Genomic DNA, 25,547 nt, shown 5'->3' with positions numbered 1-25,547 from the left:
AGCTGTCCAGTTTACCCAGCACTTATTGAATAGGCTGTCCTTTCTCCACTGTACATTCCTGCCTCCTTTGTCAAAGATAAGGTGACCATATGTGCGTGGGTTTATCTCTGGGCTTTCTATCCTGTTCCATTGATCTATATTTCTGTTTTTGTGCCAGTACCATACTGTCTTGATTACTGTAGCTTTTAGTATAGTCTGAAGTCAGGAAGCCTGATTCCTCCAGCTCCGTTTTTCGTTCTCAAGATTGCTTTGGCTATTCGGGGTCTTTTGTGTTTCCATACAAATTGTGAAATTTTTTGTTCTAGTTCTGTGAAAAATGCCAGTGGTAGTTTGATAGGGATTGCATTGAATCTGTAGATTGCTTTGGGTAGTAGAGTCATTTTCACAATGTTGATTCTTCCAATCCAAGAACATGGTATATCTCTCCATCTATTTGTATCATCTTTAATTCCTTTCATCAGTGTCTTACAATTTTCTGCATACAGGTCTTTTGTCTCCTTAGGTAGGTTTATTCCTAGATATTTTATTCTTTTTGTTGCAATGGTAAATGGGAGTGTTTTCTTGATTTCACTTTCAGATTTTTCATCCTTAGTGTATAGGAATGCCAGAGATTTCTGTGCATTAATTTTGTATCCTGCTACTTTACCAAATTCATTGATTAGCTCTAGTAGTTTTCTGGTTGCATCTTTAGGATTCTCTATGTATAGTATCATGTCATCTGCAAACAGTGACAGCTTTACTTCTTCTTTTCCGATTTGGATTCCTTTTATTTCCTTTTCTCTCTGATTGCTGTGGCTAAAACTTCCAAAACTATGTTGAATAAGAGTGGTGAGAGTGGGCAACCTTGTCTTGTTCCTGATCTTAGTGGAAATGCTTTCAGTTTTTCACCATTGAGGACGATGTTGGCTGTGGGTTTGTCATATATAGCCTTTATTATGTTGAGGAAAGTTCCCTCTATGCCTACTTTCTGCAGGGTTTTTATCATAAATGGGTGTTGAATTTTGTCAAAAGCTTTCTCTACATCTATTGAGATGATCATATGGTTTTTCTCCTTCAATTTGTTAATATGGTGTATCACGTTGATTGATTTGCATATATTGAAGAATCCTTGCATACCTGGAATAAACCCCACTTGATCATGGTGTATGATCCGTTTAATGTACTGTTGGATTCTGTCTGCTAGTATTTTGTTGAGGATCTTTGCATCTATGTTCATCAGTGATATTGGCCTGTAGTTTTCTTTCTTTGTGACATCCTTGTCTGGTTTTGGTATCAGGGTGATGGTGGCCTCGTAGAATGAGTTGGGGAGTGTTCCTCCCTCTGCTATATTTTGGAAGAGTCTGAGAAGGATAGGTGATAGCTCTTCTCTAAATGTTTGATAGAATTCGCCTGTGAAGCCATCTGGTCCTGGGCTTTTGCTTGTTGGAAGATTTTTAATCACAGTTTCAATTTCAGTGCTTGTGATTGGTCTGTTCATATTTTCTATTTCTTCCTGATTCAGTCTTGGCAGGTTGTGCCTTTCTAAGAATTTGTCCATTTCTTCCAGGTTGTCCATTTTATTGGCATAGAGTTGCTTGTAGTAATCTCTCATGATCTTTTGTATTTCTGCAGTGTCAGTTGTTACTTCTCCTTTTTCATTTCTAATTCTATTGATTTGAGTCTTCTCCCTTTTTTTCTTGGTGAGTCTGGCTAATGGCTTATCAATTTCGTTTATCCTTTCAAAGAACCAGCTTTTAGTTTTATTGATCTTTGCTATCATTTCCTTCATTTCTTTTTCATTTATTTCTGATCTGATTTTTATGATTTCTTTCCTTCTGCTAACTTTGGGGGTTTTTTGTTCTTCTTTCTCTAATTGCTTTAGGTGCAAGGTTAGGTTGTTTATTCGAGATGTTTCCTGTTTCTTAAGGTAGGATTGTATTGCTATAAACTTCCCTCTTAGAACTGCTTTTGCTGCATCCCATAGATTTTGAGTCATCGTGTCTCCATTGTCATTTGTTTCTAGGTATTTTTTGATTTCCTCTTTGATTTCTTCAGTGATCACTTCGTTATTAAGTAGTGTATTGTTTAGCCTCCATGTGTTTGTATTTTTTTACAGATCTTTTCCTGTAATTGATATCAAGTCTCATAGCGTTGTGGTCGGAAAAGATACTTGATACAATTTCAATTTTCTTAAATTTACCAAGGCTTGATTTGTGACCCAAGATATGATCTATCCTGGAGAATGTTCCACGAGCACTTGAGAAAAATGTGTATTCTGTTGTTTTTGGATGGAATGTCCTATAAATATCAATTAAGTCCATCTCGTTTAATGTATCATTTAAAGCTTGTGTTTCCTTATTTATTTTCATTTTGGATGATCTGTCCATTGGTGAAAGTGGGGTGTTAAAGTCCCCTACTATGAATGTGTTAGTGTCGATTTCCCCTTTTATGGCTGTCAGTATTTGCCTTATGTATTGAGGTGCTCCTATGTTGGGTGCATAAATATTTACAATTGTTATATCTTCTTCTTGGATCGATCCCTTGATCATTATGTAGTGTCCTTCTTTGTCTCTTCTAATAGTCTTTGTTTTAAAGTCTATTTTGTCTGATATGAGAATTGCTACTCCAGCTTTCTTTTGGTTTCCATTTGCATGAAATACCTTTTTCCTTTTTCTCTACGTCTGAAGTGGGTCTCTTGTAGACAGCAAATATATGCGTCTTGTTTTTGTATCCATTCAGCCAATCTGTGTCTTTTGGTGGGAGCATTTAGTCCATTTACATTTAAGGTAATTATCGATATGTGTGTTCCCATTCCCATTTTCTTAATTGTTTTGGGTTCGTTATTGTAGGTCTTTTCCTTCTTTTGTGTTTCTTGCCTAGAGAAGTTCCTTTAGCAGTTGTTGTAGAGCTGGTTTGGTGGTGCTGAACTCTCTCAGCTTTTGCTTGTCTGTAAAGGTTTTAATTTCTCCATCAAATCTGAATGAGATCCTTGCTGGGTAGAGTAATCTTGGTTGCAGGTTTTTCTCCTTCAACACTTTCAATATGTCCTGCCACTCCCTTCTGGCTTGCAGAGTTTCTGCTGAAACATCAGCTGTTAACCTTATGGGGATTCCCTTGTGTGTTATTTGTTGTTTTTCCCTTGCTGCTTTTAATATGTTTTCTTTGTATTTAATTTTTGACAGTTTGATTAATATGTGTCTTGGCATATTTCTCCTTGGATTTATCCTGTATGGGACTCTCTGTGCTTCCTGGACTTGATTAACTATTTCCTTTACCATATTAGGGAAGTTTTCAACTATAATCTCTTCAAATATTTTCTCAGTCCCTTTCTTTTTCTCTTCTTCTTCTGGAACCCCTATAATTCGAATGTTGGTGCGTTTAATGTTGTCCCAGAGGTCTCTGAGACTGTCCTCAGTTCTCTTCATTCTTTTTTCTTTATTCTGCTCTGCAGTAGTTATTTCCACTATTTTATCTTCCAGGTCACTTATCCGTTCTTCTGCCTCAGTTATTCTGCTATTGATCCCATCTAGAGTATTTTTCATTTCATTTATTGTGTTCATCATTGTTTGTTTCATCTTTAGTTCTTCTAGGTCCTTGTTAACTGATTCTTGCATTTTGTCTATTCTATTTCCAAGATTTTGGATCATCTTTACTATCATTATTCTGAATTCTTTTTCAGGTAGACTGCCTATTTCCTCTTCATTTGTTAGGTCTCATGGGTTTTTATCTTGCTCCTTCATCTGCTGTGTGTTTTTCTGTCTTTTCATTTTGCTTATCTTACTGTGTTTGGGGTCTCCTTTTTGCAGGCTGAAGGTTCGTAGTTCCTGTTATTTTTTGTGTCTGTCCCCAGTGGCTAAGGTTGGTTCAGTGGGTTGTGTAGGCTTCCTGGTGGAGGGGACTAGTGCCTGTGTTCTGGTGGATGAGGCTGGATCTTGTCTTTCTGGTGGGCAGGTCCACGTCTGGTGGTGTGTTTTGGGGTGTCTGTAGACTTATTATGATTTTGGGCAGCCTCTCTGCTAATGGGTGGGGTTGTGTTCCTGTCTTGCTAGTTGTTTGGCATAGGATGTCCAGCACTGTAGCTTGCTGGTCGTTGAGTGAAGCTGGGTGCTGGCGTTGAGATGGAGATCTCTGGGAGATTTTCGCTGTTTGACATTATGTGCAGCTGGGAGGCCTCTTGTGGACCAGTGTCCTGAAGTTGGCTCTCCCACCTCAGAGGCACAGCACTGATTCCTGGCTGCAGCACCAAGAGCCTTTCATCCACAGGGCTCCTTAATTTGGGATGATTCGTTGTCTATTCATGTATTCCACAGATGCAGGGTACATCAAGTTGATTGTGGAGCTTTAATCCGCTGCTTCTGAGGCTGCTGGGAGAGATTTCCCTTTCTCTTCTTTGTTCTCACAGCTCCCAGGGGCTCAGCTTTGGATTTGGCCCCGCCTGTGCGTGTAGGTCGCCGGAGGGCGTCTGTTCTTTGCTCAGACAGGACGGGGTTAAAGGAGCCGCTGATTCGGGGGCTCTGGCTCACTCAGGCCGGGGTGGGGGTGGGGGGGTAGGGAGGGTCACGGAGTGTGGTGTGGGCCTGCGGCGGCAGAGGCCGGCGTGACGTTGCTAGCCTGAGGCGCGCCGTGCGTTCTCCCGGGGGAGTTGTCCCTGGATCCCGGGACCCTGGCAGTGGCGGGCTGCACAGGCTCCCCGGAAGGGGGTGTGGACAGTGACCTGTGTTCGCACACAGGCCTCCTGGTGGCGGCAGCAGCGGCCCTAGCGTCTCATGTCCGTCTCTGTGCTCCTCACTTTTAGCCGCGGCTCGCGCCCGTCCCTGGAGCTCTCCCAAGCAGCGTTCTTAATCCCCTCTCCTCGCGAACCAGGAAACAAGGAGGGAAGAAAAAGTCTCTTGCCTATTCGGCAGGTCCAGACCCCTCCTCGGACTCCCTCCCGGCTAGCCGCGGCGCACCAACGCCCTGCAGGCTGTGCTCACGCAGCCAACCCCAGTCCTCTCCCGGCGCTCCGACAGAAGCCGGAGCCTCAGCTCCCAGCCCCGCCCGCCCCGGCGGGTGAGCAGACAAGCCTCTCGGCTGGTGAGTGCCGTTCGGCCCGATCCTCTGCGCTGGAATCTCTCCGCTTTGCCCTCTGCACCCTTGTTGCTGTGCTCTCCTCCGTGGCTCCCAAGCTCCCTCACTCCACCACCCGAAGTCTCCGCCCGCGAAGGGGCTCCTAGTGTGTGGACACTTTTCCTCCTTCACAGCTCTCTCCCGCTGGTGCAGGGCCCGTCCCTATCCTTTTGTCTCTGTTTAGTTTTTTCTTTTGCCCTAACCAGGTACGTGGGGGGTTCCTTGCCTTTTGGGAGGTCTGAGGTCTTCTGCCAGCGTTCAGTAGGTGCTCCGTAGGAGTTGTTCCACGCATAGATGTATTTCTGGTGTATCTGTGGGGAGGAAGGTGATCTCCGCGTCTTACTCTTCTGCCATCTTCCCGGAAGTTTCTGGAACAAATTATTAATATATGCAAAAATTGAAATGAACTTCAAGGGAATGATGCCGAGGGAAAAATTTTGAAAAGCCGATCTCCGAAGATTAAGTAATTCATGATTATGTTTACATATTTTTCTTAAAATAACAAAACCGTGGAGATGGAGAACAGTTTAGAAGTTGCCAAGGGTTAGAGATGGGGGTAGAAGGTACAGCGGGGGAACTCTGTGAGGTTTTTGTGGTTCCAGTACAAATAATACAGCAATCTTGGTTTTAATCCCTAAAGATTTCTAAAAGCAATTCCTAATAAGAGGTGTCCAGATATTTAGTAATGGCAGATTAGAGGTATAGCTCCCCAACATAACAACTTCAAAAGAGAACATACTAATTCAATGCATATGTTAATTTCAAAAAAAAGGCCAGTCACAATACTTAAATGGTATATATCTTAACTATATTATTCTAAGTATCCAGCTATACCAGATGGACTAGCAAGATTTTCTGTACATTCAACCTTATTTAAGACAGTAAATCTTATAAGACAGTTAGAAAAAGAAAAAAAAAAAAAAAAAACAAACCTCAACTACAGTTGGATATTCTCATAGGAAGATGAGGTGCAAATATGCAGCAGCGGTTCAAAAGCTTAAGCAGTGGCACCTAAATTTGGTTGTGCATTAGAATCATCTGAAGCACTTTTTAAAAACCCTCACACTGACGGTTGGTCATCGTAGACCAATAAAATCATTTTAAATCTCCTCAGACGATGCCAATGTCTAGCCAGAACTGAGAACCAGCGGACTAAGCAGAAGGGGATGTTTCTACAAAGATCTCTTAACAATAAGTCCTTTCACCCAATCAGATTTACCTCCCCGCAAAGGGCTAAAGAACGCTAGTGTTGTCCATACTTGCTTAGCTTTAATTAGCACTTGTGACTTGCCCAAAACCTAGATCATGTTTCCCCTAAATTTCATGTTATTCCCTACGTTTTTCAAACCCAGGGCTAAGGGGTTTGCCAGGATGAGATTTTAAGTGCTCACACAGGGGAAGTCCCTGGCAAACCAGGACAGCGGTCCCTCTACATTGAAATGTAAAGCATCCTAAATAACCCTGCCACTGCTCCCAGATCCTAGTCTGTGCCAACCAGTGAAGAAAAGGCATTCTCCATTACTACCACGGCAAATGCTGCTGTACTTGCCTTGGCTGGTCCCTATCTTTTCCAGGCACCAATCCCCTTCACCTGCTGGTGGACGCTTTGGCCAGCTGACAATGCAGATATTTTCAAACTTTAAGGTGAATAAAAATCATCTGGAGGGCCTGTTATAACAGAGATCACTGAGCCCCACCAGAGCTGCTGATTCCATAGGGCTGGGACAGGGCCCTAAAACTTGAATATCTGACACATTATCAGGGGACGCTGGTAAAACTGGTCAGGTTGTTACCGAATGCAGGTTCGTCTGTCTGAAGCACAGTGAGGCCAAACAAACCTAAAGGCTGGAGTCTGGAGCAGAGAAAGGTTTATTGCAGGATCGAGCAAGGAGAGGGGTGGCCCGAGTTCCAAAACACCCTGAAATCTCCAAAGGATTTCAGCAAAGCATTTTTAAAGGCCAGGTGAGGGAGGGACGTCCCAGGGAATGTGATCAGCTCGTGCACAATCCTCTGATTGGTTGATGTTGAGGCCACAGGGCAGGTAACATTATCCATCCTTAGGTGCCAGAAGGTCTGGGGGCTACGTGCTCATGATCATCAAGGAGTTAATTTCTTCCATTGGGTGGTGGTTTTTAGCATCTGAAAACTCAAGAAATATGCCTGAGATACTATTATCCGAGTACTTCAGAGAGGAACTACAGCAGAGGATATGGGGGATGGGTCTGTCCTAGGAAGGCCCCATAGGGTACTGCTTGGTTACAAGGTGACCATACTTTGAGAACCACTGCTCTAGTGGCTTGGAATGTTCAGAAAGTAATGGAAGAATCCCTTCCCAGGTCTAGATTCTAGTATCGCCAGCTATTTTGGTGGGGGGAAGGGTAAGTTTTGTCCTTGCTTGGACTTCTTGTTCATTTATATCAAAGCCTATTTGAGGCAGTGCGCTCGGCAGTCCTGCAGTTCTGTCTTTTGCTTCAACAGTGTTTGGAATGAACAGACCCAGGGACGCTCCTTGCTCCAGCCCCTGACCACCCTCCAACCTTTCTTCCTGTCGCAACCTTTGGAATCAGCCACTCAGCTATCCTCAGCCTCCAGGACAGGCCAACACCGTTTTTTGAGCTTAGCTCCTTATCACTGATCAACCACGAGTTCCCAGGTTCGTCAGAATTATTCCATCGAGGTGGAGGCCGCTGTCCACCGCCTGTTCAACATGCATCTGGGGACACTTACCTCTCTCTGAGCTTCTATTTCGACAGCAACAATGGGACTCTGGACAGTGTGGGCCACATTTTTCGCCAACTGGCTGAGGAGAAGTGTGAGGGCGCCCAGCGTCTCTTGAAAATGCAAAACCAGTGCTGTGGCCGCGCCCTCTTCCAGGATGCGCGGAAGCCTTCTCAAGATGAGTGGGGTAAAACCCAGGACGCTGTGGAAGCTGCCATTCTTAGGGGGAAGAGCCTGCACCAGGCACTATCAGATCTGCGCGCCCTGGGTTCCGCCCGCGCAGACTCCCACCTCTGTGACTTCCTGGAGAGCCGCTTCCTGGAGGAGCAGGTGAAACTCATCAAGAAGATGGGCGACCACCTGACCAACCTCCGCAGGCTGGCTGGTCCGCAGGCTGTGCTGGGCGAGTATCTCTTTGAAAGGCTCACCCTCGAGCACAAACAGGAGTCTCTGAAGTCCAGCCGCCTCTGAGGAGCCCCTCTGGCATCAGAGCTTCTGCCTGAAGCCCTGCTCTGCAGCTACTAGGCAGCTTTGTAACCGCCCTGGAGCCCTCTCCCAAGCCTTGGACCAAATGGAAACAATAACGCTTTTTGCAGAAGGAAAAAAAAAAAGCCTATTTGAAACACAAACAGAATAAAGAGGAAAAAAAGAAATATATATATATATCTATAAGTATATATATATATATTCATGGTTTTTTTCCTTTTTTAAAAAATTTATTTTACTGAAGTATAGTTGATATACAATGTTGTGTTAGTTTATGCTGTACAACAAAGTTATTCAGTTATACATATATATAATTTTTCATATTCTTTTCCATTATGGTTAATTACAGGACATTGACTATAGTTCCCTGTACTATACAGTAGGACCTTGTTGTTTATCCATCATATATATAATAGGTTACCTCTGCTAATCCCAAACTCCCAATCCATCACTCCCCCACCTCCCCCTTCCCCTCGGGAACCACAAGTTTGTGTGCTATGTCTGTGAGTCTGTTTCTGTTTCATGGATAAGTTCATTTGTATCATATTCTAGATTCCACATATAAGTAGTATCATATGGTATTTGTCTTTCTCCTTCTCACTTACTTCATTTAGTATAATAGTCTCTAGGTCCAGCCATGTTGCTGCAAATGGCATTATTTCATTCTTTTTTATAGCTGAGTAGTATTCCATTTTATATATATCACATCTTCTTTATCCATTCATCTGTGAGTGGACATTTAGGTTGTTTGCATGTCTTGGCTATTATAAATAGTGCTGCTGTGAACATAGGGGTGCATGTATGTTTTCGAATTATAGTTTTGTCCAGATATTTGCCCAGGAGTAAGATTGCTGGATCATATGGTAGCTCTATTTTTAGCTTTTTGAGGAACTGTCATAGTGTTTTCCATAGTGGTTGCACCAATTTACATCCCCACCAACAGTGTAGAAGTCAGTCAGAAAGAGAGAGACAAATACTGTATGCTAACACATATATATGGATTTAAGAAAAAAAAATGTCATGAAGAACCTAGGGGTAAAACAGGAATAAAGACACAGACTTACTAGAGAACGGACTTGAGGATATGGGGAGGGGGAAGGGTAAACTGTGACAAAGCGTGAGAGAGGCATGGACATATATTCATGTTCTTTTAACATATGAATTGCCCCACTTTATCTGTGTGAAATAAGTTTGTTCCCGTTATTGGGCTGCTTCTCAAGCTTTGCTGCTCATTTGAATTACCTAAAGAGCTTTTAAGAAAAACATTGGTGTCTGGGTCCCAGCCCCAGAGATTTTGATTCAGTAGGTCTAGGGAGGAGCCTGGGCCCTGGGAGGTCTCAGAGTTCCCCAGGTGATTCTAGTGTGCAGCAACTTTGGGAACCACCTCTTGGCTTCAATCCAGCTAGTGATCAGATATTAAATCTAAGACACATGGGCTAGTGCGTGAGCTCTAGGAAGATTTGTGCCAGGGAAAATGATCGATAGTTGTGTTACTTCTCTGAAATGGATTGAAATTTCCAATTAGCATGAACAGGGGAGGGTGAATGGGTGAATGCAATAAGGTGTATCATTTACGTATTGCCCTATGTGTATGGCTAGAAGCTTTTGCAACTGAGGTCTGCCCTACTTTTCATGCTAATGGTAATGCTTGTCCTCCTAATGCAGCTGTAAACTTTATAAGCCCATAGGTAGACAGCATCACAAAATATTTACCCCTCCCCACTGGCCCACTCTCAAGCTTCTCTCCCCTTCCCCAATACACAAATGTACATCAATGCTCTTGAGACCAATATCAACATATTGACCTTCAATTCTTCTACTTTGCAGCTTCCCTCTTATCAGGACATGTCAGCATTTAGTGCAAGGACAAATGCTTGCCTCTTGGTGAGTAATGTAGACAATGCCTCCAAGAGACAAACAGCCCTTAGGGAGGGGGAAAAAGTCTTTCAAAAATGTTGATGCCCAGAGGAGGCATTTTCAGTCATCTCAGCTTAGAGGTCAAATATCCAAAATTAAAAAGGTTAAAAAAAAGAAAAAGAAGAAAGCAAGGAAGAAAAGAAGGAAACAATTTTTTCTTATCTCATAGTAATAAGGCAGTTTTCCTTAAAAAAAAAAAGACTTAAGCCTTAAATTCTCTTTCCTAATCAAAATGTGCTTTTCCGTCTTTAGACTATTCCTCTTATATCCTGTATTATTCATGACGTTTAATTCTTGAAATAGCACATGGCTGAAAACAGAAGCTAACCTCTTGTCCACTATGAATTAAATCTTCTTTTCCTAGGACCTGTCTACAGTGTACAATTTGGGGTTTGCCAACATAATTATTTTTTCTGAAATAAGTTACAGCATTTTGCCTTTTCAATATATAGTTATACAATATATTGTTAACACAACATAGTTAATATAGTCAATATAGTAAATACAACTATAACACACGTGATATGATGCCACTGGTGATTTTCTTCATCCATGTAATTCTGAAATTTGACAGTATAGTTTTCATATTCTAATGGGCTGAGTATTACCTTTGCGAGGATAGAACAATAAAATAAATTCATAATATTCTCGTGTGGTTTGCCCCTGGGGTGGATTACCATAATGGGGGGATATTTGAGCCTTTCCCCAAGTCATTAAAAAACCTCCAGCGAGCAGCCCCTTGTCCTCTCCAGGGAGTGGGGGGAAAGGATCTTTAATCATAATAATCCTGGGGGGAGAAATCTCAGAAATAAGACATCTGCTTCTGTGCCTTGTTGTTTTGCAGAATAGCAATGATTGCTTTAGCAGCTTCTATTGCCATGTGTGTACAATAAGTAAATGAACATAAAATTGAATGAACGCATAAAAGAAGGATAAACCCACCCAGCTTAACAAATCCACTCTCTCACCTGCTGTGCCCTGAAACATGAAAGAAAGAATCACGGGATCATAAGGATTAATAAAATAACAGTCTCTGTTAACAATATTGACAGAAGGTATAGGAAAATTTGTCTGATGTGGGACCAACAGCTTAACTGCTTAATCCTTTTTTTTTTTTTAAGGGCAACTCATTCATTTATTGTTTAAAGATTGCAAGACAACTTCTGAATTTCTGTAGCACAGTTTAAATGTTTTACTGTTTTGATAAATCAGAGTATAATAGAAAAAACAATTAGTTTCCAGTAATATCTATATCTCTATTCAGAATTAAGTCTTCCACAGACATGTAACCTGGAAACAAAATCCTGTTACAATAAGCAAAGCTTCAACAGAGCTGCTACTTTTCGGGCCAGGGAAAGGTTCATCCCTATAGGAGGAGGATGTGCTATGTAAAATGGCTGCAAGGTCACAGCCTTGAGGGCGCTGGAAGTCTATTATCCTATCCCACATTAAGTAGTTTGGTGAACTTCAAACGTCCGTTCATCTGCAACCAAGCTGGCAAACTTTAACTGATATTTCAAGCAGGTAAAAAATAAATTAAAAGAAAGCCTTACACTGATGTTCCTTGATTCACACTGTTAAATGGTTCATTAACATGTAATTCTGGCTAAGAATTACATTTGAGACTCCTTGCTCAGATTTTGGTTAACAGTACAAATCTTTGAGAAATTCAAGTTCTTATTAATCAATAATTTGTCAGCTAGGCTACATTCAGGCATCAGCTGCAACTACAGAATAGGTGCACTGCCTCAGCGCTTTGGAAAGACATAATCTAGAACACTACTAGCAGACAAAATATCTGTTACTAGACAGCACAGGTGCAGTACAGCAAGACAAAAACATATATTCATGTGTGCCGCGGACCAGCCGGAGAAAGAGGATTTCACCGCCCAGGGTCAGAAGGGAAGGGGTAAGGAACTGAAGTAGCACCGAAGAATGGGGTCAGAAGGACCAAGACAATTGATGGTTGCAAGGCAAATTTTATTGCGCTACAGTTGCAGATTATCTAGACTAGAAATCGGAAGGTTGCCAGATGGTGGTTTACATTACCTACAGACTGTCTCGGCTCAAGGTTAACTTCCCTGGGAGGAAACCCATAAACCCAGAAGCATCAAAAATAACCTGCATGTGCAGGGGGAAGACAGCTTTGCTTGTCTCATTTTACATTCTTTCTGATCTCTGGGCCCTGGTGATTTATCTCCCATGGAATGGCACAAGGAGGGGAACAAGTAGGGACAGTCCCTTCGAGCAGCGGCGGCATGCCTGGCATGTCCTTACCTGCTCTCAAGGCTGACTGCTTCCCACAGGTCTTTTTTATTTTTTAACTTTTGCTGCAAAATAATTCCATGAAGTTTAGTGCCGAGAGTAGTGTACTGTTGCATGAGGATACGAAACAGACATGAGAAGATTATTATCAATAATAGGCAAATTATGGCCAGGGTAATAAATCCTGACAACCTTCCAGTAATCCAAGACTGAGGGTTTAACCACTTTAAATGATCCAGTAAAGTTTGAATTACATCTTCTGGCGAAACATCATCAAGATGTGTATTTTGTATATCCTGAATTTCAGCATTTAATTTCTTAAGATCAAGACTAATATTATTATCTGACCAAACACTCAGCAGATGCATTTTTACTTTTTCCCATTCCCAAATACAGTCACTGTACTTTTAAGGAGTAACACACATCCATGTATACTTTGCATGACAAGCTAAACGCATCCTCAATTTTAATGCTGCCATCTGATCTCCAATCCCCAAAATTGTGTTTTTAAATTCATCTAACTTGTTATTAATCCATAAATATATGTGACTTTGTAAAGATAAAGCAAGACTGGTATGTTGAGATAACTGATTAGCAAAGTGAGCATGATGAATACTCTGTGAAAGAGCAAGACCGGCAGTAGCCACAGTAGCAGACAGAGCAGCCGACGCAAGTAAACTTACTATTAGCCACCCAAGAAAGCGTCTCCTCTGCAAGGCTTTAGAGACTTCCACCCATGCCTGTACTCCAGTATCTTCATACCAAGGTTCTCTCAGATGTACAGGCACCATAACATACATGGGTTGCTTTAGTATAAGCACAGATTGCGTTCCTGCAGAAGGGAACATACAACTGCTAAAAATACAATTAACACAGCTAATATTATATCCTCCTTTGGAAGAATTACCAATGTTAATAGAACCACACAAACGTGTATATGGAGGAGCAACACAAGTTATAACAGGTGTATTGGAATAAGTTAGAGCTAGTTTCCATATATCCCAGTTCTTTTGAAATGTGATAAACCTATCTATGATGGGAAAAGAAGAGATAAGAATTGACACCTTGGTATAATCTATAGTACACCATATTTGGTTATTATTCCAAGATGCATTGCAATGTTCAAAATTGGATCCAGGAAAGTTAACGGTCGTAAGGGGAGGCAATTGATTTTTTGATTTTCTGTTAAGCATAGTAACCTTACGTCCAGCTATAAGTATCCCTTGTCCTCCAAGTAAACACTTCATACAGAAATAATTTCCTGAATCTTCACCTGTAACCTTGGCTATAGTAATAGCGGAATCCCTAAGTGGTGAGGCGTATGAGATTTGACCTCTAATATTAATAGCTTGCCCATTTTATACCAAATGATGGTATCCTTAAGATCCTCTCGTCGGCTGGTAGCCGGGCATGTAAGAGTAATGTTGGTTCCTGTAAAACGAAGGATGCCTGGAGAGCCTGACAAACTAATTGATTGATCCGTTCCCTCATAAACATCTGTATGCTCATAACTAATAGCCTTTACACATCCAGTTTCCAGATTCAATGGGCTAAGACAGACAGGATGGGTACTAAACCAGTTAGTATAATTTACAGACATATTGATTTGTTTTATATTCCCAATAAGAGGCCCATAAACACTTATCATTGTAAAATACAGGAAACTCTGCTTCAGACCAAGATATGGGTTGTAATAGTGGAGGATAAGGTACATAGGCCCAGTAAGTTGCTGCATTAACAGAGGGAACACATGAAATGGTTGCCAACATAACCAAAAATAAAGTTACAGGTGTAACAGGATTATTCTGTTGTTTCACTGACTCTTGAGCTCATGAAACCAGTTGTTTAATTTGTCCCCAAGTTGGAACAGCACTCCTTTGAGTCGTCCTGGCAAGTGGTCTCCTCTTCTTCTTCTTCTTCTGAATCAACACTGTCAAATTTTCAGGAGAGGTGCAGAGCTTCTTCATCTTCTGAACTAGGTGAGCTATGGCGAGCCATCTATTTGCTTGACTAAGCGCTCAGGAAGCCAGCAAAGTCCAGGCACTGATCTGGGAAAGATACACACGTGACCACGTCCCCAAATCAACACAGGATCAGGACCACGCCAAGTGCTGGTTGACGGATCTTTCCAGAGGACCTCCGGAGATTGAGAGGCCAATCTTGGCTCAGCCACCAACCTTCCCCCTGCAGAGCAGCCAAATTTGTCAACAGTGAGAACATTTAAAATAAACAGAGCATGATTTATAAGGTTCTGTGGTGTTGTTCTACACAATTCCCCCCTTTTTATTTTTTCAGTAGTTAGCTTTAAAGATCTATTTGCACGTTCTATAATACATTGTCCTTGAGGGTTATATGGAATGCCTGTAATATGGGTAATTTTGTAATGAATTACAAAATGTTGCAAAAGCAGCGGGCCCATTATCTGTTTTAATAATTTTGGGAAGGTTCATGAAAGCAAAACAGTGTAATAAATGAGTGATAACATGTTTAGTAGCTTCTCCGGTCTGTGCTGTAGCACAGAGGAAACCAGAATAAGTATCGATAGTGACATGAACAAACTGTAATTTCCCAAAAGACGGAATACAAGTAACATCCATTTGCCATAAATGTCTAGGTAATAATCCACGAGGATTAACAACATAATGTGGAACAGGAAGGTGAGGTAAGCATTGTGGGCATTGCTTAACAATTTGTCGGGCGGCTTCACCAGTAAGGGAAAATTGTGCGTGTAATGTAGCCGCCGACTGACGGTGTAAAGCGTGCAACGGCTGTGCTGCTTGTGAAGCAGTTTGATCATAACTTACCATAATATGAGGGTGTCCAGGACATGGACCATGAGTATCAAGAGTATGAAGATAATGAATGCAGTACATTAGCCATTCTTGACAGCATGATGAACGGAAAGGAGGAGTACGGTAAATTGGGACCTGTCCTGCTTTAGGGAAAAGAGATTGAGGAGGAGGAGTAACTTCAACTCTATTCTTGGGAGGAAAATGTACAGGATAAAGATCACGTTTAGATCGAGTTAAAACATCTGCAGTCGCATTAAGTTTAGTCAATGGACCAGGCAAGTTAGAATGAGCACGGATATACAGACCTGCAACAGGACCATCATGGGAACGAATAAGCTGTTGAAGCAAACAAAAAGAGGATGATAATTCAGGGTCATTAGTATGTCCTATGCTCTCAGTCTCCAGAAGAAATCACAAGCTAATAAGATATTTACTATCAGAAAACAAATTAAAAGATATAGAAGGCAAATGTTTAAAAGACATAATGACAGCATACAGTTCAACACGTTGAGCTGAAGTCAAGGAAGTTTCTTTAACGAGGTTTGTTCCGTGGTCAGTGATTACAGTAGCCACTCCTGAAGAAGAACCGTCCGTAAAAACCAAAGGTACATGAGGAACAGGCTGTTGCCTAATTATAGAAGGAAAGATATGAGTTAAGTTTGCTGAATTGGATCAATTTATCAGCAGGGTAATGGCGTTCCAAGGTACCTGAAAATCCTGCAAGAGCAAGACCCCATTCATTATTATGTTGAAAAAGTCAATTTTGTTGACTAACTGAATAAGGGATAATAATTTGAGAAGGTTCTATACTTATAGGTTGTAAGCATCTAGTTCTACCTTGCATTATTAAATTACTAATAAGTTCATAATAAGGGTTAATAACTTTAGAGGGTGTAGATTTCATATGAATCTATTCAATAATTCCAACAGTTTGCCATAAGACGGCAGTAGGCACATGAGGAGTTGGACAAATTATTAAGAAAATTGGAAGGTGAGTATGAATTCTAGTTAATTGTGTAGAACTGATAGATCTACTCACTATTTGTAAAGCTTGAAATCCTTCTGGAGTCATAGAGCGTGAAGAAGAAGGATCTGAGTCACCTTTAAGATTATCAAACAAAGGCTGTAATTGAGCAGTAGTAAGTTTTAAGGAAGGCCTTAGCCAATTAATATCTCCAAGTAATTTTTGAAAAGCATTTAATGTTTTTAAATTATCAACTCGAATTTGCAGTTTTTGAGGCCTAATAGTAGTGTTATCAATATATTTTCCCAAATATAAAAATGGAGATTGTCTTTGAATTTTTTTTGAGGCAATGACCAAGCCAAATGATTGTAAGGACTTTTGTAAAAATTGAAAAGCAGTCTCTAATAAAGAAATATTATCAGTGGCTAAAAGTATATCATCCATATAATGTATGAGATATAACGATGGAAACCTTTTTCTCACAGGAGTCAAGGCCTGAGCCACATATTTTTGGCATAATGTAGGACTATTTGCCATGCCCTGAGGCAATACTTTCCATTGAAATCTCCTCATGGGTTCCTTAAAATTTAAGGAAGGCAAGCTAAAAGCAAAATGTTTTCTATCTTCAGGAAACAAAGGAATAGTGAAAAAACAATCTTTTAAATCTATAACTAAAAGATGATAATTGTGTGGTATGGCTGTTGGAGAGGGTAGGCCTGGTTGAAGAGCTCCCATTATTAGCATAGTTTTATTAACAGCTCTTAGATCCTGTAATAACCTATATTTTCCAGATTTTTTCTTGATAATAAAAATAGGAGTATTCCAAGGACTACTGGAAATTTCTAAATGCCCTAATTGTTCCAGTACTAATTGTTCTGCAGCTTCTCATTTCTCCTTTGTGAGGGGCCATTGGTCCACCCATACAGGGTCATCAGTCAGCCAAGTAATTGGATCAGCAGTGAGTGGAGAATCCAAGGCGCCTAAGAAAAACCCAAACCTTGTCTATCACTTTTTATTTTCACATCAATAGGACAGACAGTTCCTTGTTGATTTGTTCCCAGCCCTTTTGTGGGAAGAAATCCTTGATACAACATCATATTAGAGACTTGAGAGTTTGGACTATAAAGTAATACTCCCATTTCTTTTAATATATCTCGGCCCCAGAGGTTTAAAGGCAGCCCAGGCAAAACATGAGGCTGGAAATATCCTGAATGGCCCTCACTATCTTGCCATTAAAAAAAACTGACTACTTTGCATAGGAGAAGAACTTTGTCCTATTCCGTGAAGTTCTGTAATAGTAGGACTAATGGGCCAACGTTTAGGCCAGTGTACCTGCGTCATAACAGAGACATCAGCTCCAGTGTCTAACAAACCTGAAAAAACCTTTCCATTAATGGTTCATTTCATTTCTGGACGTTCTTTCCCTATCTTCTGAATCCAGTAGGCAGCATTAGACGATCCAAAAGCCTTTGTTTCTCTCTTTTGATGTTGTAAAATTTGTCCATGAGGTACAAAGGGCAAAAGTAGCAATTGTGCAATTTTATCACCAGGAGAAATAGTTATTATATTTTTAATAGTTTGTGCCATGACTTTTATTTCTCCTTCGTAGTCAGAATCTATGACTCCTGGCATAACAGTTAAACCTTTCATGGCGACACTACTTCTTCCCAATAATAGTCCCATCAAACCCTTGGGTAAAGGTCCACAGATGCCCGTAGAGAGGGCCTGAGGACCCATTTCAGGAGTTAATACATATCGGGCGGAGGTACTGAGCTCCAGTCCTGCGCTTCCTGGTGTTGCTCTGGAGAGCGAGGATATTGTATGTTTCTGTTTTTGGTTAATGTCTGATTGATAATTTGAGGAGGATACACAGACATTGCCCTTATTATTTGTTGGGGCCGGGGAAGGCCCCGGGAGGAGTTCCCCGACAGTGGTGGCCCATCCTTGTGGGCCACTGAGCAACAATCTTGTGCCCAATGTTTCCCCCTATTGCATGTAGGGCATAAACCAGGGATTTTCTGACCATCTGGAGGTTTCTGAGTAGGGAAGGAAGGACTAGGGTTAGAATTAAAAGATCTACATTCTCTAGCAAAAGGACCTGCCCTTTCCGCATTTAAAACAAGTCTTTGTTTTCTTTTGATTGTTTTTAAACCCCACGTTAGTTAATGCTGCAGCCACAGCAGCACCCTGTATATAAGTAGGCCCAATGCCTGCACAAAGGCGAATATAAGCCTCCAATGTTCCCCGTTTTCTCCAAGGTCGAATCGCAGCCTGACATGCCTTATTAGCATTCTCAAAAGCAAGCTGCTTAACTACAATCGTACCAGTGAGTCCGTCCGCAATGAGTCTCCCCACCGCCTGTGACAACCTATCTACAAAATCAGCGTATGGTTCATCAGGTCCCCGTCTAATTGTTGAAAGGTCCTCAGTTTTGTGTGTAGAAGGACATTTCCTCCAGGCTTGTAATGCCAAATGATTTATTTGAGGATAAGCAACAAAGGGATAAGTTAATTGATCTTGTAAAGAAAGATATTGTCCTTCCCCAATCAGCATATGATAATCAACTGGAATATTATGGGCAGCATTCTTTTCTGCTTGTTCAGCAGCCCGTTCATAAAAATCAAACTTCCATATTAAATAATCTCCACCATTTAAACAAGCTCGTGCAATAGACTTCCAATCAGCGGGGGGAAGAGCTTCTCCTGTCAACCATAGCAGCAGTAAAAGGAGCAGTGGGCCCATATTGAGCACAGGCAGATTTTCAATCTTTCAAAACTTTCAAAGGGAGAGCCTGATGCTCCCTAGTAGCTTGGTGAGGATTATTAGGATCAGGTCTCTCTATGACGGGACAACAGAAAATAGGATCTTCTCCTCGTTTTATGGCTCCTTGTACAGCGTGCTGCAAGGGACTGAGCATTTTTACAGATGTAGATTTTTGAGGAAGACAGTCCTTATTAACCTGCAGCTTTCTCACTGACTTATCTATCACAGCCACTAGAAAATCATCCTCAGGACATTTCTCTCTTTTATGTTTACAAGCCTCATCTGTTAAGTCAAAATGTTCCTCTTCATCTAAAATATTTAAATTAATTAGCTCTTTCGGTTTAGGAAGCGGCGACACAGTAGCTGATAATACAGTCTCTCCTTCTGTCAGAGGCTTATGTTTTTCTGACTTTACATTCAAATCAACACTATCATGAGAAGAATCTAAACATATTTTTATCAGATTCCACAAACTATATGTAACAACAGGAGTATGAGTAGGCCCTCGAGACTCGTAATAATTTTTTAAATCTTCTCCAACTTTCTGCCAGATTTCTATGTCACCAGAGCCACCATCAGGAAACCAGGGAGATACACCATGGATATGCTGTAAAAATTCAGTCAACAATAAAGTTCAGAAACTTTATTACCCCGAGCTTTAAGCATCAAAAGTAAAACCTGAGCAAATAATTCATACATCTTTGAGCCCTTTTGCCCCATCTTATTTTACTTCTGACTATTGCCTTATGCCTCTATTCGTTTCACTTTTACTGGTGGCCACACATATTTTGCATAAGGGTTCTCTTACCTGCACTTTCTTTTTCTTTTAACTGCCTTCACGCTTCAGGTCCCTGTTCGAGTGCCACTTGCCGCGGACCAGCCGGAGAAAGAGGATCTCACCCCCAGGGTCAGAAGGGAAGGGGTAAGGAACTGAAGAGGCACCGAAGGGTGGGGTCAGAAGGACCAAGACAACTGATGGTTGCAAGGCAAATTTTATTATGCTACAGTTGCAGATTATCTAGACTAGAAATCGGAAGGTTGCCAGATGGTGGTTTACATTATCTACAGACTGTCTCGGCTCAAGATAAACTTCCCTGGGAGGAAACCCATAAACCCAGAAGCATCAAAAATAACCTGCATGTGCAGGGGGGAGACAGCTTTGCTTGTCTCATTTTACATTCTTTCTGATCTCTGGGCCCTGGTGATTTATCTCCCATGGAATGGAACAAGGAGGGGAACAAGTAGGGACAGTCCCTTCGAGCAGCGGCCGCATGCCTGGCATGTCCTTACCTGCCCTCAAGGCTGACTGCTTCCCACACGTATGTTGCCTTGTTTAAGCCTCAAGCCCTCGATCCTTTGTTGAAATACAATAATTTCATTCCTATGGTTTTCAATACCAAAAACTCAACCTCCAAGAGGGCTAAAGTCTAATTTGTACTCCAAACCAAGTAGCAGTGCAGTTCGCTACTACTGAGACTGAATCCATAAAGACTTCAAGACCACGTCCAGAAGACAAGTTATTATATATAATACCCTAGAAGGTCTGAAACATAATTATCATATACATAGCTGGTCCTTCAGAGCTTTTTACCTATAACATGTTTTTTGATGAAAGTTATTTAATGTACTGGAGATAACTGTGACTTACTGATCAAATATTTGAATACTTATACTTACCTGGGATTTCATTTCTGCTGAAAGAAAAAGGAAGAACAGGACTCACTAAAACAAACAAACATACATTAGAAATGAAAGTAAAAATCTTAACACACACTATCACTTTTGGAAGCAGCATAGAGGGGCAGTCAACGGTAAAACACTGGTGAAATAGGTCAACACTCTAGGCCAAAAATCCATTATTATTATCATCAGTGACAGTACCACAACTGTGCCCTTCAGAATTAATAATCACTCCTAAGAATCTTCATTCGGCACCAGATGACGCGGTTAAGAGAAACACTCTGGGAGGTTTTGAATCAGACTTGGTTTTTTGTTAGCCAAGTTACAGGAGAATTTTTAAAGTGGGGGGAAGGGAAGAAGGAAACGGACCAGGAAAATAATTTAAGCCATCATCTATAAACCAACAAAGCACTGATAGTTCCGAACATTATGTCAGACACTAAAATGACTGATATAAGCTCAAGTGGTTTACACAACCTATAAAAAGACTATACCAGCAAAGTCCCCATTTATCTGTAGAGTTCAGAAACTAAAACAAGGAATATTTTAGCTTAAAAGCTTATCTCAAGAGAATCATACACACTTCACATGAATAAAAATACCTGAAACCAAACATTTTTAAAAGCTCCAATACCCAAAATATAAAGAAAAATATTAATTCAGAAGACTCAATCAATCCATGATAATCACAAAACGGCTGGGCAATCTCTATCTCCCTTCCACACTAACCATCCATCCTATGGAAGACCAAGGGAGATCAGACCTTCCAGACTTACCTTCCAGACCTTCCAGACACCTGGCTGCTGCAAAATTCTATGGAGACTCCTTGTGGAACAGCAGTTTCCCATCTCTTGTGTCTCTCCCTATCATGATCATGATCATGCAGGAAGCAAGTCTGGCTGTGCTATTTCTTATCATTGTCTGTCACCCATCTGCAGCATGGTATTGTACAGATAAGGAAAAAGTAGTTCCCTTTCCCCCAGAAGGTTGAGGCTCAGGTACAGGGTAATTCTCCTGTGCACACAGTCCTTATTTAGGCCGACTCAGTGACTTCAACAGGCTTAATCATGTGATCAGGTTTGTTGCCAGCTGTGTAATGCTCCCACATCTGTAGATAGAGCCGCTCTAGGTCCATCGTGTATTGTTTGGTGTTGAACAGAGGGCTAGATGTTCTCTGCTTCCAGACTTTGCCACGAAGTTTCTTCAGGTATTCTAGATCAGTTCCCAGTTTCACAGCTATGTCTTCATATTCTTGTCTATTTTTAGCAATAAGCTCACGACAGCCTAAACAAGTGAGCTGGGAAGCTGCAACTCGGGAAGCAAGAGTCTCTCCTGGCATAGTCACCATGGGTGTCCCTGACCAAAGGACATCCATCCCTGTGGTGTGTCCATTACAGAGTGGAGTGTCCAAGCAGATATCAGCCAGCTGGCCTCTCCGAACATGTTCCTCTTTAGGAGCAACAGGTGAAAAAATGATACGGTTCTGGGGAAGGCCCATATTTTGTGCATACTGTTGAATATTAGGTTCTCCTACTGCTGGAAAACGCAACAGCCACAGTACACTATTGGGAACACGCTTCAGAATATTTGCCCACATCTGCAAAGTAGATGGGTCAATTTTATATAACTGATTAAAGTTACAGTACACAATGGCATCTTCCGGTAACCCGTACTGAGAACGTGTGGTTACAATAATGGTACGGGGAACCTCCTCTCCAGTGGCAGCCTTAATGTTGATCTGGGTAGTTGCCAGTCCATTGCTAAGACTGAATCCATTAACTGTTATCTGAATTTGTCCTCTGTTAATCATTTCAATAACTGCCTCTGCAATAGTATTCATAGGAATGACAGGCATATTAAGAGCCGTATTACTGCTGTCTGCGTTGTCTCCTCCATCAGGACATTTCATCTTGACAATCTGCACATCTGGGAGACTATCAAGAAATGCTTTGAGGTCGATGCCATTCAGCACAATCCGATTGTCATAAATGTGCCCATTGGACTGAAAATCGATGACTGCCTTCTTCTTCAGGTGAGGGAACATATTAGCATGATCACCAATAAAGAAAGTATGGGGCATATAAGCCAGTTTCTCAGAATACTGCTCAGCAACTTCAGCAGGTGAAGTTTCCTGATCAGTGATGATATAATCCATGAAAAGCACGCCAATGGTCCCAGGGTAGCCCAGCCACATTGCCTGAATAGGAGCTGGCCTGAGAGCAAAGAGTTCATTTCGAGCACCCCTGGTATAACCATTCATATTTACAAGGATGTGTATACCATCTTGATGGATGCGATCAGCTGCTTTCCCATTGCATGGAATCTGAGAAAGATCAATGAAATGATGGGCTTCTGCCATCACCTTCGCTCGGAAGTTTGTGCCATCATCTGGGCTCAGGGCATAACAGAATACCTCAAATTTATCAGGATTGTGCATGCCTGGAATAGACTGCATAAGATGAGAAGTAGGATGATTCCCAAAGTCAGAACTCACGTATCCTACACGCAGTCGACCATCACTGAGCTTCAAGTCTTTTGGATGTTCGTACGGTGGTTTATGAAGGACACCGATCTCATCCAAGCAGAGGTTCCCATGGCTCTCAGCAATAGCCTTCCTGAAGCCATGAGAAAGAGGATAGAGCATACTATGATGAGGCTGCACAGAAGGCAACCTATTCTTCTCCAGCTGGTCAGCCACAATGCTGACCAACTTCTTCATTCGCTCATCATAGTCTGTCCAATCACAGACAATCTGCAGGCAATGAGCCAAATCACAATAAGCGTCAGGAAAATCAGGTTCAAGCTTCAGAGCAGTGCGATAAGAAGCAATTGCTTCTGGAATATTCCCTGAATACTTGTGAATGGAAGCCAGATTGCTGTGGGCATCCGCAAGTGCAGGGTTAATCTGAATGGCACGAGTATAACACTGCAAGGCTCCCTGAACATCCTGCATCTCCTTTAGAGTGTTTCCCATGTTACAGTAGGCATCAGCAAAAGTAGGACTGATTCGAACAGCCTCCTTATAATGCATCAGAGCTTCCTGCAGTTTTCCCTGCTGCTGCAATACACTTGCTAAATTTGAATGGGCAACAGCAAACTCTGGGAAGACTTCTAATGCTTTACAATACAAGCGAACTGCCTCTTCAATGTTTCCCTGGTCTCCTTTGATATTGGCTAGGTTATTCAGAGAGTCTGCATGGATGGGACACAGCCGCAGAGCTGTATTATAACAATCTTCTGCTTCGGCAACACTGCCCTTCTCTTCCAGAGCGTTGGCTAGGTTGCAGTAAGCATCAGGGAAATGTGGTTGCAACTCAATAGCTCGCCTGTAGGTGTCTATTGCCAGATCTATCAGGCCTTGCTCATAGTATACACAAGCCAGGTTGGCATGTACCACTGCATGATTTGGGCTCAAGCTTAGGGCACAAAGGTAAGCTGCCACAGCTCTGTCAAAAATCCGTGCCTCTTTCAAGACATTTCCTAAATTGATATAAGCATCCAGAAAATTGGGGTCAAGGGTGACAGCCTTTTCAAAGTGATGAATTGCAAGCCAAATCTCCCCTTGTGCATTGAAAACACAGCCAAGATTACTCCAAGCTACTGCAAAGTTCGGTTGCGTCTCCATTGCTTTCAAATAACATGCCTTGGCTCCTTCCAAGCGACCCAGGGCTTTGAGCAGGTTCCCCAGGTCACTGCGAACACAGTACAAATCAGGATTGCACTGAAGAGCAGAGACGTAAGCTTGTACTGCCCCTTCCATGTCGCCTGCTGCTACCAAAGCGGCTGCCAGGTTAATATAACCATCGATGAAATCTGGTTTGAGATGCAATGCATGCCGGTAATGCTCAATTGCTTCCTGCAACTGCCCTCTTTCCTTGTACACATTCCCCAAATTCGAATAGGCTTCTGCCAGAAGAGGGTTCTGTTTAATTGCCAGAGTACTAAAGTGGGCAGATCTGTCCAGCCTTCGACACTGGAAGTGTAGAGATGAAAGTAATAAAAGTACTCCAGTATTGTCTGGCTCTTGTCTCCACAGCTGCATGCAGTGTCTCTCAGCTGCCTCAAAATCTCCTGCCTGATACTCTCGATGTACCAACTCAGCTAACCCTTGGAAGGAAAGCATACGTTTCGTTGGTTCTGTGCTGTCGGCCACGTTGCCCACAGAAGACGTCATCTGGAGGGTCTGCAGAGAGTGATAAAAGGGGGTAATTGAGTCCCGCTGCCGCCAGTACTGGCAAGAATGTTTCTAGAGGTAGCAAATACGAGGGCAGCAGCCGTACCACTGCTTTGGCAGGCTTAAGCGGCGGCAACAGTTACAGGCACCGAACCTTAGGAACTCTGGTTGGCCATCTACCTCTCACGCTCTTGAAATCTTAATTCCTAACCCTGCCCTCTTCCACCATTTTTCTCCTCATCAGGGAATAAAAATTACCTATACACTTGCCTTAGAAGAAATCAGAAGTCAGTAGTCCAAACACTTTTTAAAATTTTGTTTTCTGTCCAGTTGGAAAGGAAATACATGATTGACTTTACTTCATCATTCATATAATCAATGTGGAAAACATTAGGGCCGTGAATTTCAATACAGTAAGATCAGAAAATTTTAAATTGGCCTTCCCAAACCACTAATAAGTAACCAATGTTGTATATAATGCTAAAATCTTAGAGACTGAGTTTGATATTTTAAAAGTTCTGAAAGGATTAGCTAATTTCTCCTCATCATACCTCTCATGCCTCAAACCTGAGTATTACTTTTTTAAAATTAAATTTATTTATCTTTATTTATTTATTTTTATTTTGGCTGCGTTGGGTCTTCAATGCTGCGTGCAGACTTTCTCTAGTTGTGGCGAGCGGGGGCTACTCTTTGTTGCAGTGCC

General features: G+C 41.8%; 2 protein-coding genes and 1 pseudogene across 3 annotated transcripts in view; 2 read left to right on the top strand and 1 right to left on the bottom strand.

Annotated features, from left to right (window-relative positions):
* Positions 1-8,274, top strand: part of LOC309958874 (ferritin light chain-like) — a 31,844-nt pseudogene extending 23,570 nt beyond the window's left edge. The window contains exon 2 of the transcript in view: positions 7,732-8,274. The product of the transcript in view is annotated as a ferritin light chain-like (transcript). The remainder of the gene's footprint in view (positions 1-7,731) is intronic.
* The window catches only part of LOC309960020 (uncharacterized protein), a 345,721-nt gene that overhangs the window by 115,342 nt on the left and 204,832 nt on the right, over positions 1-25,547 (top strand). The gene's annotated exons all lie outside the window — the stretch shown is intronic.
* Positions 21,596-24,844, bottom strand: LOC309959172 (UDP-N-acetylglucosamine--peptide N-acetylglucosaminyltransferase 110 kDa subunit-like; the record flags this gene model as incomplete). The annotated part of the gene is made up of 1 exon (XM_082835333.1): positions 21,596-24,844. One exon carries the CDS (start codon positions 24,842-24,844, stop codon positions 21,704-21,706), a length of 3,141 nt encoding a protein of 1,046 aa, XP_082691459.1. The 3' UTR covers positions 21,596-21,703.

This window comes from Leucopleurus acutus, assembly GCF_964270905.1.
Source record: "Leucopleurus acutus genome assembly, chromosome: 3".
Lineage (NCBI taxonomy): Eukaryota > Metazoa > Chordata > Mammalia > Artiodactyla > Delphinidae > Leucopleurus > Leucopleurus acutus.
Note: the sequence above shows the minus strand (reverse complement) of the source record. Positions and strands in the feature narration are given on the sequence as shown.